General features: G+C 47.8%; 1 protein-coding gene across 3 annotated transcripts in view; it reads left to right on the top strand.

Annotated features, from left to right (window-relative positions):
- The window catches only part of ACOT11 (acyl-CoA thioesterase 11), a 48,616-nt gene that overhangs the window by 11,771 nt on the left and 19,848 nt on the right, over positions 1-16,997 (top strand). Inside the window, exons 1-3 of one of the 3 annotated variants that reach the window (XM_073563700.1) lie at positions 13,814-13,837; positions 14,553-14,660; positions 16,697-16,860. In XM_073563700.1, the coding sequence (XP_073419801.1) occupies positions 16,719-16,860 (142 nt within the window). In that variant the 5' untranslated portion in view covers positions 13,814-13,837; positions 14,553-14,660; positions 16,697-16,718. Of the gene's footprint in view, positions 1-13,813; positions 13,838-14,552; positions 14,661-15,468; positions 15,625-16,696; positions 16,861-16,997 lie in introns of those variants that run through there. The other 2 variants (XM_073563699.1, XM_073563701.1) reach the window with 2 other exon arrangements.

The raw sequence follows: 16,997 nt of genomic DNA, 5'->3' as shown, positions 1-16,997 counted from the left end.
CCTGCTAGTGGCTAGCCTGTAGGCCACAGTGCATACCGGCCGTCTGCACACTTGCACACGCCATTTATTTGATCCCTGTTGGTATCGCAGTCGCGGTGCCGGGCGCTAGCGGTCTAGAGGGACTTCAGTCCTGCTGTCTAAGGGCTGAGTTCTGTGACGTTACGCTAGCGCTTACTCTGCCGAGCTCTGTGAGCGAAAACAGGCTACGGCATCTATTATTTGCGGTAGTGCGGCTCTAAGTCATAAGAGTTCGCCTCGGTACACCTTGGGTGAGATTAACCCCGTGTGTGCCGTTATTTCACCGCCATATCGCGTCCGCCATTACCGAGCAGCAGTTAACACCTCTGCACGGTGGACCCCGGGCTGCGAACGCACCTAAACACCATCTTATTATTTGGTGTGTTCCGCCAGCCCTTAACATTATCTTAGCGCCAGGGTCTGGCCGATAATGGCGGATGAACAACGACTGCATAGGTACATCCAGCAGCTGGAGGGTAGGTTGGCAGCGCTAGAGCGTTCCACCTCAGCTGCGGATGTTACCTCGGTCGCCGTTCAGGCAGCTACAGAGGCTGTCGCTCGTGTCTCCACGGTCAGTCCTGCCCCGACCTTGTCCCGCCTCCCGCTGCCCGAGAAGTTCTCAGGGGATAGTGCTTCGTGTAGGGGTTTCGTGAGTCAGTGCTCCATTCACCTAGAGCTGCTGGCTACACGATTTCCCTCTGAGCGGGCCAAGGTGGGATTTATCATCTCCCTCCTGTCGGGCAGGACCTTGGAATGGGCCACTCCACTGTGGGAGCGTGGGGATCCCCTGGTACAGAGTGCCACCCACTTTTTGGTCGCTCTGAAACAGGTGTTCCTGGGACCTCAGGTCACACATGATACGGCACTCCAGTTGCTGGCGCTAACCCAGGGTTCGTCTTTGGTCAGCCAGTATGCCATCCTCTTCAGAACTCTGGCCTCTGAGCTGGAGTGGCCAGATAAGGTGCTCATACCCATATTCTGGAGAGGCCTGGCTGATCATGTCAAGGACGCCCTGGCCACCAGGGAGGTGCCCACCACCCTAGAGGAGCTCATTACAGTCTCCACCCGGATTGACGTTCGCTTCACTGAGCGAGGGTTGGAGCGCTCCAGGTCCCGCCAACGCTATAAGTTGGCTCCAAATTTTGCCAGACCGCTGGAACCCCTCGGCCCACCGCCTGAGCCTCCAGAGGCCATGGAGGTGTCCCGCACAGGGTCCAGGACCCGGTTCGTGCGGGTACCCCCAGTCTGCTTCCGTTGTCGGCAGACTGGGCACCACGCTAACCAGTGCCCACAGCGGCCGGGAAACGCCCCCGTCTAGTGGTTATCGGAGGGGGCCTACTAGACACAGCTAATTTCTCCTCCAAGCTCCTGTTTAAAGGGGCGTTAGATTTTGAGTCTTCCACTCTGATGGTGGAGGTTTGCGTGGACTCTGGGGCGGAGGGCAACTTTATGTCATCTGCCTTCGCTCAACAACACGCCGTCCCTCTGGTCTTGCTACCTCAGCCAGTCACCATTAGGGTGGTGAATGGGGCGACACTCCCGTCCCTAATCACCCACCAAACGGCTCCACTGAGACTCTCACTGTCTTCGTCTCATCAGGAGATGCTGTCTCTCCTGGTGATGCCAGAAGGTATCGACCAGGTCCTCCTAGGAGTTCCCTGGTTACGGGCCCACTCTCCCCACATAGACTGGTCCTCGGGGAAAATCCTCGCTTGGAGTAAGTCCTGCGAGGGTAGGTGTCTGAGGGACTGCATTCAGGTCGCTACTTCTGAGGTTCCTGCAGATCTCTCCTCGCTTCCCAAGCCATATCGGCAGTATGCAGACGTTTTCTCCAAGAAGGCGGCGGAGATCCTTCCGCCGCACCGCCCTTACGACTGTCCTATTGACCTCTTGCCCGGCGCTGAGCCTCCCCGGGGTCGAGTATACCCCCTATCTCTCCCAGAGACAGAGGCCATGTCGCAGTATATCAGGGAGAATCTGGCAAGGGGATTCATTAGGAAGTCGGTGTCCCCGGCGGGAGCGGGATTCTTCTTTGTCCAAAAGAAGAATGGGGAATTACGTCAGTGCATTGATTACAGGGGACTTAACGCCATAACCGTTAAGAACAAGTATCCTCTGCCCCTGATATCGGAACTATTTGATAGGCTATGGGGAGCGAGAGTGTTTACTAAGCTTGATCTGCGGGGAGCCTATAACCTGATTCGCATCCGTGATGGGGACGAATGGAAGACGGCATTTAACACCAGAGATGGGCACTATGAATATCTGGTGATGCCCTTCGGGCTATGTAACGCCCCAGCCGTCTTCCAAGATTTTGTGAACGATATCTTCCGGGATATGCTTGCCACCTCGGTAGTAGTCTATCTGGATGATATTCTTATTTTTTTTCCAGATATTGACTCCCACCGGAGAGATGTTCGCAAAGTTTTCGATCTCCTGCGGGCCAACTCCCTCTATGCCAAATTGGAGAAATGTGTGTTTGAGCAGGAGTCCTTGCCTTTCCTGGGTTACATCATCTCAGCCCAGGGTTTGGCCATGGATCCTGCCAAGCTACAGGCGGTGATGGATTGGCAGGAACCCCATTCTCTCAAAGCGGTGCAGCGCTTTATGGGGTTCATAAATTACTATCGCCAATTCATTCCCCATTTCTCAACTTTGGTTGCACCCGTGGTAGCCCTCACCAAGAAGGGTGCGAACCCCAAACTGTGGTCGGAGACTGTCTCCAAGGCTTTCGCCTCCATTAAGTCCCATTTTGCTAGCGCTCCCATTCTACATCGCCCTGATGTAGATAAGCCATTCATTCTAGAAGTGGATGCCTCCTCCGTCGGTGCTGGGGCGGTCCTTTTCCAGAAGGACTCGCAAGGTCGGAAGCACCCATGCTTCTTCTTCTCCAAGACCTTCACACCGGCGGAGAGGAATTATTCCATCGGGGACAGGGAGTTGCTAGCAATGAAGCTGGCCTTCTCAGAATGGAGACATCTCCTGGAGGGGGCTCGCCATCCTTTCCAGGTGTTCACCGATCACAAAAATTTGGTCTATTTGCAGACGGCTCAGCGGCTGAATTCTCGTCAGGCCAGATGGTCCTTGTTCTTCTCCCGGTTCCATTTCACACTACATTTTCTCTCCGGGGAGAAGAACGTCCGAGCCGATGCTCTTTCTCTCTCTGTGGTGTCATCAGAGGAGGAGGAGGAGCCTCGACTGATAGTCCCATCGGAGAGCCTGAGGACCGTGGCTCCGGTTGCTCTTGAGTCTGTACCTCCGGGCAAGACTTTTGTCGCTGTCCATCTGCGACCGGAGGTCCTCTCGTGGGCTCATTCGTCCAGAGTGGGAGGTCATTTCGGGATCAAACGGACCACTGAACTACTGGCGAGGACGTACTGGTGGCCGCATATGGCCCATGACGTCAAGGACTATATTCAGGCGTGCGTCTCTTGCGTCCAGAATCGGCCCTCTCGGCAGCGGCCCGCTGGGTTACTCTATCCTCTGCCGGTTGCGGACAGGCCCTGGGAGATGGTTGGTATGGACTTTGTGGTGGGTCTGCCCAAGTCCAGTGGCAGCACCGTCATCTGGGTGATCACCGATCATTTCTCCAAGATGGTGCACCTAGTACCACTCTCTCGGCTACCGTCGGCACGAGGCCTAGCAGCATTGTTCATTAAACATGTTTTCCGCCTACACGGCATGCCGGATAAGATTGTCAGCGACCGGGGTCCCCAGTTTGCTTCTCGGTTCTGGAGAGAGCTCTGTTCTCTGCTCAGCATTGAGCTAAATCTCTCTTCGGCCTATCATCCTGAGACAAATGGGTTGGTGGAGAGAGCCAACCAGACCCTGGTGACATATCTGCGACATTTTGTCTCGGCTAGGCAGGATGATTGGGCATCATTACTGCCGTGGGCGGAGTTCGCCTTGAACAACGCGGTAGCCGATTCCACCGGTCAGACCCCATTTCTCTTAAATTACGGTCAGCATCCGCGCGTCCCCGTGCCCATGCCCGTGTCATCCACCGACTCTAGGGTGGCAGACTGGGCGGTGGAAGCACGTGACATTTGGGACCGCACGCAGGATGCTATCCGGGTCTCCAAGGAGAGAATGAGGTCCTCCGCTGATACCCGCCGGCGCCCTGCTCTGACCTTTGCCCCTGGCGACTTAGTGTGGCTCTCTGCCCGTAACATCAGGCTGCAGGTGGAATCCGCTAAGTTCGCACCACGCTACATCGGTCCTTTCAAGGTCCTCGAGCAGATTAATCCTGTGGTCTACCGTCTAGCCCTTCCACCACACTTGGCTATCTCGGACACGTTTCATGTGTCTCTCCTCAAGCCAGTTCACATGTCCCGGTTTTCTGAGCCAGCTGCCAGAACATCAGATCTGTCGTCTGACGAGTTTGAGGTCAATGCCATCGTAGGATGCAAGGTGATGCGGGGCAAAAAGTTTTACTTGGTGGATTGGAAGAGTCATGGTCCAGAGGCCCGGACCTGGGAAGAATATCCACGCCCCTCTTCTCATTGCAGAGTTTGAGCGGAGCGAGGCTCAGAGAGGAGGGGGCGTAGTGTTAGGCGTCGGATTTCCGGCGCTGCACAGCGGGAATCCCGAGCCTTGCCTCCGACGGTCTCCCATGCCTCCCCAGCCGCAGAGGAGCTTGCTCAGCAAACTCGTCGGTCCCGGCGCTCTGTCCAGACCAGCTCCGTGGGTTTGCTTGCTGCTGCCACCCCTGGTTCAGCTTTGGCAATGCATGCTGCTCAGCAGCAAGATCCTCCAGGGACTAAGTCCTCATGTCGGGCCACTGAGCATGCCTGTGGAGTGATCTCCCATTGGAGATCAAAGGTCATGTGCTCAGGTCCTGCTCGTGTTCGGATTGGCCCATCCGAGAAGCAAGGAGGATCACGGACGCCTGAGGCTATAAAAGGTTCGCATGGCCGCTCGGCCATGCGCTAAGATAGACTCAAATAGTTTGGTGTGTATGATGATGGATGCATGTATCTGGTGTCTGACTCATTATGAAACCCCTACCCTTTGATACGTCTGTTGTTAGGGTTTAGAGACTGAGTCAGCGCCTGCTAGTGGCTAGCCTGTAGGCCACAGTGCATACCGGCCGTCTGCACACTTGCACACGCCATTTATTTGATCCCTGTTGGTATCGCAGTCGCGGTGCCGGGCGCTAGCGGTCTAGAGGGACTTCAGTCCTGCTGTCTAAGGGCTGAGTTCTGTGACGTTACGCTAGCGCTTACTCTGCCGAGCTCTGTGAGCGAAAACAGGCTACGGCATCTATTATTTGCGGTAGTGCGGCTCTAAGTCATAAGAGTTCGCCTCGGTACACCTTGGGTGAGGTTAACCCCGTGTGTGCCGTTATTTCACCGCCATATCGCGTCCGCCATTACCGAGCAGCAGTTAACACCTCTGCACGGTGGACCCCGGGCTGCGAACGCACCTAAACACCATCTTATTATTTGGTGTGTTCCGCCAGCCCTTAACATGCATAAAGCATGTGGGAGCATGATACGGGGAACCTGGTTATGGTAAAACTTTTGGCTGTGCCACACAGGGATAGATTAGGTTAATGTGTTGAGGCGATAGGCCAGTCTGAATAAATGCGTTTTCAGGGCATGCTTAAAATTGTGGGGATTGGGGACTAATCATATTGACCTGGGAAGTGCATTCCAAAGAATTGGCGCAGCACGTGTAAAGTCTTGGAGACGGGAGTGGGAGGTTCTGATTATCGAGGATGCTAACCTCAGGTTATCAGCAGAACGGAGGGCGCCGGTAGAGTGGTAGACTGAAACAAGGGAGGAGATGTAGGGTGGTGCTGAGCCATGGAGGGCTTTGTGGGTGAGGGTAATAAGTTTATACTGAATTCTGGAGTGGATGGGTAGCCAGTGTAATGACTGGCACAAGGTAGAGGCATCGCTGTAACGATTGGTGAGGAATATGATCCTGGCTGCGGCATTCAAGACAGATTGGAGAGGGGAGAGTTTGGTAAGAGGGAGACCGATTAGAAGAGAGTTACAATAGTCGAGACGAGAATGAATAAGAGAAACAGTAAGAGTTTTTGCAGAGTCAAAAGTAAGAAAAGGTTGAATTCTAGAAATGTTTTTGAGGTGCAGATGACAAGAGCGAGCCAGTGATCGAATGTGGGGGGCAAAGGAAAGCTCGGAATCAAGTATGACCCCAAGACAGCGGGCCTGTTGCTGGGGAGTAATAGTGGAACCACACACAGAAATGGCAATGTCGGGTATAGGTACATTAGTAGCGGGAGGAAACACCAGGAGTTCAGTCTTTGACAGGTTCAGTTTCAGATATAGTGAGGACATGATGTTAGACACAGCGTTTAGACAATCGCCGGTGTTTTCTAGAAAGGCTGTCGTGATGTCAGGAGAAGAAGTGTATAATTGGGTGTCGTCAGCATAGAGATGGTACTGGAAACCAAATCTACTGATTGTTTGACCAATAGGGGCAGTGTACAAGGAGAAGCGGAGGGGGCCTAGAACCGATCCTTGAGGAACCCCCACAGTAAGGGGAAGGTGAGAGGAGGAGGAACCGGCAAAAAATACAGTAAAGGAGCGGTCAGAGAGATAGGAGGAGAACCAGGAGAGAACGGTGTCCATGAGGCCAATGGAACGGAGCATAGTGAGGAGGAGCTGATGATCCACAGTGTCGAATGCTGCAGAGAGATCCAAGAGAATTAGCATGGAGTAATGACCATTTGATTTAGCTGTTAGTAGATCATTAGAGACTTTAGTGAGGGCAGTTTCAGTAGAGTGTAAAGAGCGGAAACCGGATTGGAGAGGGTCGAGAAGAGAGTTATCAAAGAGATAGCGGATAAGACGGGAGTGGACCAGGCGTTCCAGGAGTTTAGAGATGAAGGGAAGATTAGAGACAGGTCTATAGTTAGCGGTACAGTTTTGGTCGAGGGATGGTTTTTTAAGTAGTGGATGTATGATGGCATACTTAAATAAGGAGGGAAAGATACCAGAAGAGAGAGAGAGGTTAAATATTTTAGTTAGGTGAAGGGTGACAGCAGGGGAAAGGGACTGGAGGAGATGTAACGGAAATGGGTCACTGGTGCAAGTGGTTGGGCGAGAAGATGCAAGGAGCCTGCTTACTACTTCTTCTTTTGAAAGATAAAAAGAAAAGAAAAATCCACTCCTGTTGAGCCGGACTCCAATTTTTTCTATTATCCTTGATGTGAGGCCAGGGAGAGGCCAGTGTCTGAGCCGCAGGTGGATGAGCATAGAGCAACTGGGTGAACTGGAATCAAGTTTTTGCCTTTTTACTATCCTTGTAAACACTAACACCCCTTAAAAGTTGGGTGTTTTTTGTTTTCACCTGAATTCTGGATCATTAGTTGGCTTTTCACTAAGCAAAATGATGTGGTTTTACGGAAGTCATCAAGTCAATCGACTGCAATTTGTCAGGATAGAGATATATAAATCTGCCTGTCACAGACTTGCTTACTATGACTAGATTGATGTAACAACTTCTTCAGAGTATGTTCCCATTTAGCATCTCCGCAGCAAACCTAATCTGTCATGATTCAGTCCGGAGTTTCTTTCTGATTATTCTCTCCCCGGGATGGTCATGCGGGGTTAATCTTCCCTGCCTCGTTTTGGGATGTCTGCTGTTACCTGCAAGCAGCGTCAGTTATAGTTCCTGTCTCTGGCTTGAGCAGCTGACCCTGTTATGACATGATTTGTCCTCTGCCCGTTTACCTAGGTCCCGTTCCTGTTTTCCCCTGTGACTTTGCTCGTTGTAGTACTTGCTCTCTGTGTTGTGACCTCTTGGCATTTGACTCGGCTTGTCCTCTGACCTGTTTGACTGTCTTCAGTCTCTGGCTTTCCTGCTCCCGACCGGCTCTGACTTCTTTGGCTTGTTTCTGACCACGTGTATTGCTGTGACCTCTGGTACTTCTTTCCCTCTCTGTTGCTGACCCGGCTTTTCTGACTACTCTTCCGCCACCTAATGGCTCCTGCCTGCTGCTCTGTGGTTTCACTGCGATTGTACCTATTTTCCTTTACCCGTACCCCCTGATGGAGGTTGTGTGCTACTGCGCTGCAGCAGGCATTACATAATCCACCAGTAATATTCACAGTCACAATTAGCACTGCAAAAAAAGTGTCGGATGAGCCGCACACTTCACCCGTTGCATTTCAAAGGATAAAATACGCAGTGGCATCCAAGAGGTAAATTGACATGCTGCAGATATCGGATCTGCTCTGCTGGTAAATTTACTCTGTGGATACTTTTCACAGCAAGCATGTCCAGAAAATTTCTTAAAATGTCATGCTCCATGCTGGTACTGTAAACTGTGAAGATTTTCCACAAACGAATCACGCACAGAGTTTTTGAAAAATATGCAGCATTTTAAGTGCCATTTTGCTGCAAAAGAAAAACTGCGCCCAGACATTGTTTGTATCCATCACTTTCTCTCAAAACTGCAAAGTTCTATACATAGCGTTTTTAGGCAGTTTGTGACATTTTCCTCCCATAGAATGCAATTTTCTGGATTATTTTTACTTTTTGTAAAAAATGCACATGTAAGGGTAATATGAGTGTATTATAGAGACATATGGGGTCTGTTAAAAATAGGGTATTTTTTAATTGTTGATGTATAGGACTAGATGTCATACGGATGTAAAAACAGATACACGGTATCATATGGTTGGTACAGGGATGTTTAAAAAAAAACAGACACAGTGCCATATGGTGTAAAAAAACAGGCACTCGGTGCCACACAGATATCATTGGAATGTAAAAAATGGAAGCTGAAAGTCTGAACTTCAACTGCATCTGAATTGTTTTGTTTAAAATTCCTTGTGGTAATGTCTAGAACCAAAATTAGAAAAATGGTGTCTCTGTCCAAATATATATGGACCTAACTGTAGATGTAAAAAATGGACACACGGTGCCACATGGATAGGATATAGATGTAAAAAACAGGCACTCTGTGCCAAACAGATGTCATTCAAATGTAAAAATGGACACTCTGTGTCACATGGATTGCACACAGATGTAAAAAAATAGACGCATGGTGCCATAGTAATGGAGTAATGATAGAGTGTTTGAAGGAGGAGGGGAAAATGCCAGAGGAGAGGGAGAGATTAAAGATTGTAGTTAGGTGAGTTGTGACGACTGGAGAGAGAGACTGGAGGAGATGTGAGGGAATGGGGTCGGTTGTGCATGTAGTCGGACGAGAAGAGAAGAGGAGCCTGGAGACTTCTTCTTCTGTGATGGGATCGAATGTGGAGAGTGAGCCAGGGGGAATGCAGGGAGGGATGGGAGTCACTGAATTTGGTGATTGGGAGCGGATTTCCTGACGGATATTGTCTATTTTCTCTATAAAGTGGGAGGCAAGGTCATCAGCGCAAATGTCTGTGATAGGGGCTTGTGCTTTTGGCCTGAGGAGTGAAAGGTGTCAAAAAGTTTCTTGGGATTGTTGGATAGTGAGGAGATCAGGGTGGTGAAGTAGGTCTGTTTGGCGAGGTGAAGGGCAGAGTTATATGTCCTTAACATAAATTTGAAGTGTATGAAGTCTTCTGGTGTGCGTGTTTTCCTCCATAAGCGTTCAGCACACCTAGAGCATCGCTGGAGAAATCGGGTTTGCGATGTGAGCCAGGGCTGTTTCACTCTGTGTTTGGAGGTTCTGAGGGTGAGGGGAGCTAGTTGGTCAAGGGTGCTTCTAAGAGTGTCATTGAAGTGATGTACAGCCAGATCAGGACAGATTCAGATACAAATGAATACCTTTTTATGGTTTGTTAATACAATGCCCTTGGCGTTGCTTATTTTTTTTATTTTTTTTTTTTATCGTGGTTGAAAACTCATCATTTTTTTCCCCAACTTTTTCTTCTGCCCATTAAAATATAAAAAACACACAGTATTGGGATGACGCACAGATAACATATGTGCGCCGTCTGTTTTTATTTTGCTTCTTTTTACACAGACTTATTGATTTTAACGGGCGAGTTTGATCCGTGACTTGGATCAAAAAAACTGAAACAATTCCATTTTTTATTTCACAAAAAAAAACAAAAAACAACAACATGGAAATGTAAAGAGTCCCATAGACTACAATGGGAATGTGATCTGTCTATGAAATAGGCGGATAAAACACAAAATGAACACCTGAATGAGGCTTGATCGATACGTCAAGGCGCCACTCGCGGATTAGCACATTCAACTCTCCGTTAAAAGATTAAAAAATGGCCACTTTTTTTTTTTTGCAATTTTTTTTGGGGGAAAAAGACCCCAATGTAGCAAGATGTTAACATCCTTCGGAAAATACGAAATGGTGTGGGCTTTTTTACATGCTTGGAGGATTTTTCAGTTCTTGAAGAGAACTTGACGGCTTCCCTAGGCCCCCCAAAAATTGTATGTACTTGTACTCCCTAACAAGTCCTTTTTTGGGGCTCGTATATTTTTGATTTTCCATGACATCAGTTTTTATAATTAGGTTTGCGATATGCTAATTAGTGGGCGACAAGTCATGGGGGCATTGTTTTCATAAACTATATCAAAGCCACAAAAGAGGACTAAAATCCTCCAAAAATTCAAAAATACAGAAGAAAAAAAAGCCAGCACCGCTTACCTGCCCTGGTCTTGGAACAAATGCGCTACAGGACTCAGCCAAGCCATATAGCAAAGATGTTGCAAAATACTAAATAGACCGCCACTCGCCACCTACCCATTCATGGAGGGGGTGACTGCTTAGTATACATTTGCACAATAAAGGCCTGTATAGGGCACTGTTCACATGCAGGTAATGCACAGTGTCTGATTCTCAGCCTATTAGTCAGGCCCCTACTATTGGATTAAGGTACTGTCACACTTAGCGATGCACCAGCGATCCCGACCAGCGATATGACACGGTCAGGATCGCTGGTGCATCGCTAAGTGGTCGCTAGTGAGCTGCCACACAGGCAGATCTCACCAGCGACATCGCAGCGGTCGGGGGTCGCTACTTACCTGTCAGATGAGGCGATCCTGACGTCCTCCCGCCTGCGGCCACGCGTCGCTCGTCGGCGCCACAGGAAACCCAGCAGGAAGCGGCCGACGAGAAACGGCCCAGGCCGTTCTCGCGCAATCAGCGGGGGAGCCGGTCGGAGATAAATATCAGACATAGCGATATCGCTAGTAATATCGCTGCTGCGTCACAAAAAACAGTGATGTTATAGCGATATTGCTTAGTGTGACAGGCCCTTTAGGCGGAATGGCAGCATTCTCTCAATGCATCCCAAAGGGCATTGTTTTCCCCTGGACTAATCGTCCCACTAATCACATCCCCTGTGGGTGGGAGCAACATGATTTGCAAATGCCACAAGCCAGCCACGAGATTTGCCAAGAGTGATGGCTAGGTGAGTCCTGCCTCCTTGGGCATGCGCCAATGATGCCGGGGACAGTACAGCCGGCTTCAATGCGCATTACCAGGGAGGACAGCTTTGCAAAGAGCCAGCAGTGACTCCGCTCATGCCAATCATGTAACTCATGCCCGGGGGGGGGGGTGAAAACATGATTAGAGGGAAGATTAATCTGGGAACAAAAACGCCCCCTCAACTTGTTACCCAGTAATTAGCAAGTTACAAGACCAGTTACAAAATTGATTTTATGGAGATTCAAAAATCTATAATCCACAGCAAGGGTCTTGTTAGGAAGTAGATAGGATCAATAGAGACATGTTTGGGGTCTGAGGAAGCTGACAGGTTCCCTTTAAGGCTGGAGTCACACTAACCTGCGCAAAATACGGTCAGTATTTTACATGCGTAATACGGATGACAGACCCCTAAATAGTGCTCCGTATGTCATCCGTAATCAAGGTGTGGTCGCGTATTTTGCGCATGTAAGCATCCGTATGTAATCCGTATGGCATCCGTATGGAGAGATTTTCTCGCAGGCTTGCAAAATGGACATATAATGGAGCCCTATGACAGTTTTAATAAAGAAATGAAAGAATAGATTTAGACACATAGAATGCATATATATTTATATATATATATATATATATGTATTCTATGTGTATATATCTATTCTTTCGTTTCTTTATTAAAACTGTCAGTGTGAGTTTACTGTATAGAGCACTGAATTGCCGGCTTTGCTAAAAGACACCGGGTGCGTATTTCTCGCAAGTCACACGTGTGCTCCGTGTGCAATCCGTATTTTTTGCGCACCCATAGACTTGCATTGGCGTACTACGGGCATAGTATGCTGACAATCGCAGCATGCTGCGAGTGGCACGGAGCGGAGGATACGGAGGAGAAATATACGGCTGGTGCGAGTGACCCCATAGAGAATCATTGGTCTGTGTCTAATGCGTGCTTTTTGCGCCTCTCACGCACCCGTATTCCTCGCCAGTGTGACTCCGGCCTAATTGTTTTGTTGAAACACAACATGCTTTTTCATAGGTTTCTCTATATGCAAAAATGTAAAAAAAAGTCACAAAGCGGGCATGAAAATCATGATATTTTTCAGATGCAAGAAAATCAATGCGTGAACAAAGTTACAGGTCACTTAGTTTAAGTGTTTTATTTTTGCAGCCAATCAGCGCCATTGTTTGTTTAAAAAAAGAGGGGTTTGAATCAATCATATAAATCATAACAGAAAATGGGACCTAACAGCAACAACAACTTTATAAAATAAAAAAAAAAAGGAATTGCACAATGACCTCTGTAGATTCTTTGTTCACATGTCCGGAATGAGGGGTCCGACGCTGTATCAGTTATGCAAATAAAAGCAGAGGGGCCCTATTGATTATTATGGGGTCCGTTTGTTAGAACAGGAAAAAAAAGTTCTGCATGCCGGACCTTTTTTTTTCTTTCTAAAATACGGACCCTATAAGGGACCTTCTGTTTTCATTACAGACATATCGGACCACTTATTCCGCTCGTCTGTCCCGTAGGCTACTTTCACACATCAGTTTTTTGCCATCAGGCAGGATCCGGCTATTTTTAGAAAAAACGGATCCGGCGTAAATTTTGGAGAACTGTAGAAACGGATCCGTTTTTCTGCCAGATCCATCTAGCAGGTTATATCTGTTTCCTGGGGGCTGGCCAATTGGATCTGAGCATGTGCAGACTTAAAAAAAACGGATCCGGTGGCTGGATCTGTCTTTTTCTGGATCCGGGGCATTCCGGCGCCCATAGACTTTCATTGTGGCAAAAAGCCGGAAGCGTTGGATCCGGCGCTTTCGGCTTTTTCGCCGGAGACTAAAACCGTTACAGTAGCCGATTTTTCCAGACGCCGGAATGAAACAAATAGCCGGATCTGGCAAAAAACGGACGAACCGCAATGTCATGCGGCGCGATCCAGCGCTAATACAAGTCAATGGGGAAAACCCGGATCCGGCATTGCATTTCGCCGGATCTGGTTTTACAAAAAAAAGCCGGATCTCGCCTGACGGCGCAAAACGGATGTGTGAAAGAGGCCTAAAGTGGACGTGTATACAGAGCCGAGCGTGCAGACCCGGATTAGTCATTTCCAGCAAAAGGCTGCGAAAGCAAATTGTCATGTTTATCAGGAAGTCTAGCACAGGGTAGAAACAACTCTTTTGTGAATGCTCAGTTTTGCCCTTTAGTAACCTCAGGCTTATAACAAACAACGTAAGTTCTATCAAAGTTCCAAATTACAAAGAACTTTGCGAAAACTACTTATCCCCTGCAGCTCCCCATCTGAGCCCATTGACCCAACACAGTGCTAAAAAGAGCGCCCTTCCCAGAATCCCTCTCATCATAGGCAGACTTTGCCTTCCACATGCAAACTATGAATTAAAGGGGCAATGTCTGCAAACCTAAAGCTCCTCTAAAGCAAAAGACAATCCTCTTATCTATTTTTTTATACAGTAAACGGCATTATTTTTTCTCTGCGGAAATACCGAGCAAAATCATTAATTCACTGTAGCACTGAGAAGGAGTTATAGTTGTGTTTTAGTTGTTATATTTTAGCCCTGATGTAATATAATATTGTAATTTTTGCATAAAATAAACATCGCCTTGTACCGGTCTAGGTACTGGGAACTCGACGCATCATGGATTGCAACTTATTTCAGCCAAGCACATGCGAAATGCATACAACTCAATTGTATTTCTGTTGCAGCCGGGTTCTGCCAGTTTAAGGCTTGCTCCACGCCTGTTCTGCTGGATTGAGGAAGTCTTGGCATAGTAAAAATATGGGGAGGGACACAGTTCCCAATGCCTTGGTCTGGGGACAGGCGGCAGGTGGAGGGACACTGGCTCATATCATAGGAAAGTCTCTTATTTTTCTGTATACACTTCTGCTCTATCGTTAACCCTCGCACTATCTCTCAGCGATGAAACTTTGTAACTTGTCCAGTGTGTTATGTCACTTCTCTCAGCTGTGTATATCTTCTGTGCCTTCCTCCGGTATACCGCTCTCTTACTTTTACTATATGTTCTCTTTTTATACAGTATTCATATGAGCGGTATAGTAGAGATGCAAAGTTAGTCAGAATATGCTTACAATATTGCTGTGTTTGTTTCCTCTGTTTTGATGCTATGTTCACACTTTGTTGTTTTTTTTGTTTTTGTTTTTTTTAGACGTTCCAAATTAATGAGTTTTTCAAGCGGAACCAATTCCAGGAAATACACCGGAGGAATTTTGGAAGAGTTTTTCCCTAAGCGTCTTTTGACAGTGCCTATTTAAGGGTATGTGCACACGTCGTCTTTTTCAGGCAGGGACACTCCATAATCCACCTGAAAAAAAGTGCGAAATAGACTAAATGAATAAGGCCGAGTCTCGCATGGTAATACCCGGCACTGCTGTCAGCACACGGGAGCAGAGCGTGCGGCTCCATTTATTTCTATGCAGCCGCACGCTCCACTCCTGAGTGCCGGCGGCAGTGCTGGGTATTACCATGCGAGACTCGGCCGTATTCCTCGCATGTGTGATCCCGGCCTAAGAATGAACATATGCGCTGCAATGCAAAAACGACTCGCTGTTCATATGTTCAGTCTTTTGAGTGTTTTTTTAAACACTTGTAAAAACACAAAGCAGGTTAAAAGAAGTGACCGGACTAAATCCTGTGGGATTTAGTGCGGATTTCTATAATGGAGCAGGTGTAAAACCGCTGCGGAATCTGCACAAAGAATTGACATGCTGCGGATTTAAAACCGCAGCTAATCCGCACGGAAAAATCTGCAGCGTGTGCACTGCGTTTTTCAATTTCCATTGACTATAAAGTTACTGCACAACGCAGCAGAAACTAATGCAGATCTGCAGCAGAATCTGCAAAGTGTGCACACATGCCCAGGGAAAGCTCCACAAACTACCTCCTAAAGCAGGGGTGGGGAATCTTTTTTTCTGCCAAGAGCCATTTGGATATTTATACCATCCTTCGGGGGCCGTACAAACTCCGCCCACAAAATACATCCTGACTCTGGCACTGGTGTCAGGACGTAATCTTTCATTGCATGCCCTTCAGTGTTCAGCAGTGGACACTGCATGTGTGTGCTCACTGAGGAAGAAGAAATTAATGAGCTGGTGGCAATCAAAATATAACTCCCTGCCAAAGTACTGTGGTCCCTGAGAATCTGCCCGGGGGCCGGATTAATGGTCATCGAGGGCCGTAAATGGCCCTGGGGCCTGAGGTTCCCCACCACTGTCCTAAAGGTATGTGCACACGTTGCGGATTCTGCTGCGGATCCGTAGCGGATTTGGCCCTGCGGATCCGCAGCAGTTTCCGCTGCGTTGTACAGTACATTTATAGTCAATGGAAATTGAAAAACGCAGTGCACATGCTGCAGATTTTTCCGCGTGTATTAGCTACGGTTTTAAATCCGCAGCATGTCCATTCTTTGTGCAGATTCCGCAGCAGTTTTCCACCTGCTCCATTATAGAAATCCACACTAAATCCACAGGTAAAGCGCAGGTCATTTTACCTGCGGATTTAGCAAAATCCGCACAGAAAAATCTGCAAGGTAATTTGTAACGTGTGCACATAGCCTAACTGTTGGTGTCTCCAGCTCTTCTTTCGTTTAGTAGGCCCAATGCGAAATCATCATTGTGATAATCACGCCTACTAATCAGAGGAGGTTTGCAGGTTTCTGATATGGCCGCCATAGACTTATGATGTGGCCACTAGGCAGGGTCCTGCAAATTTTTTTATTTTTTTTTTTTTTTTGCTTAACTCAGTTTAGGCCTCGCTCATACTGTAATGTTTACTCTCCGTGCGCTGTTTTCTTTGTTTTCCGTGGAGAGCACTGGCACACATTATTTGGTGTAGGAGTATTCACACTTTTTTTTTTTTATTATTTTTTTTTATCTCTGCAACAAGTTGGATATGGGTATATTCACACTTCAAAATTCTTAGCTGCAGATCCGCATGGAATTCACATTCAAATCCACATGACTTGCAGATTTGTCATAGGTTCAGATTTGGATTTGACTCAAATTTCACCCTCTAAATTGCCCAGGGTAAAAACCTGCTATGAAAAAAAACCTTGACATGCTACAGATTTATTACTGGTATCCAAAAATCCCATCCTCTTTGCTGGTATTGTCATACGTGTTGGTATTCCTAAAAACACAGGGCCTCGTTTAATTAGCATTTGGCAGCCCTAGGTGGAGCAAATGTACCTAACACCCAGACTGAGCACTTATTTGAATTTCTAATGTGGACAATAGCTCTACGGAAATCAATGACATTTTTAAAGAACACAAAGTATTGAATTATTGTTTGCAGGTCACAGTTGTAAGATCTGACCATGGCGAGTAGCAATGGAGAGGTCCGAAACCTCACAGAGGTGCGCATGAGTCAGATGGTGCTCCCATGTCACGCCAACCACCGCGGTCAACTCAGCACCGGACAGCTGCTGAAATGGATAGACACAGCCGCCTGCTTGTCAGGTGATGGAGAGCGCGCAAATGTCTTGTGAGCTTCTATTTGAGCGCTGGTTATATGTGCATAATGTTGTGTTGCAAAAGAATTTCTAAAAAAAAAAGTCTCCACCTAATTCAAAGAAGCCTGTCGGGGAGGGTAATAC

Source organism: Dendrobates tinctorius, unplaced genomic scaffold (genome assembly GCF_039654945.1).
Source record: "Dendrobates tinctorius isolate UK_male_01 unplaced genomic scaffold, ASM3965494v1 ptg000396l, whole genome shotgun sequence".
NCBI classification, from domain to species: domain Eukaryota; kingdom Metazoa; phylum Chordata; class Amphibia; order Anura; family Dendrobatidae; genus Dendrobates; species Dendrobates tinctorius.
Note: the sequence above shows the minus strand (reverse complement) of the source record. Positions and strands in the feature narration are given on the sequence as shown.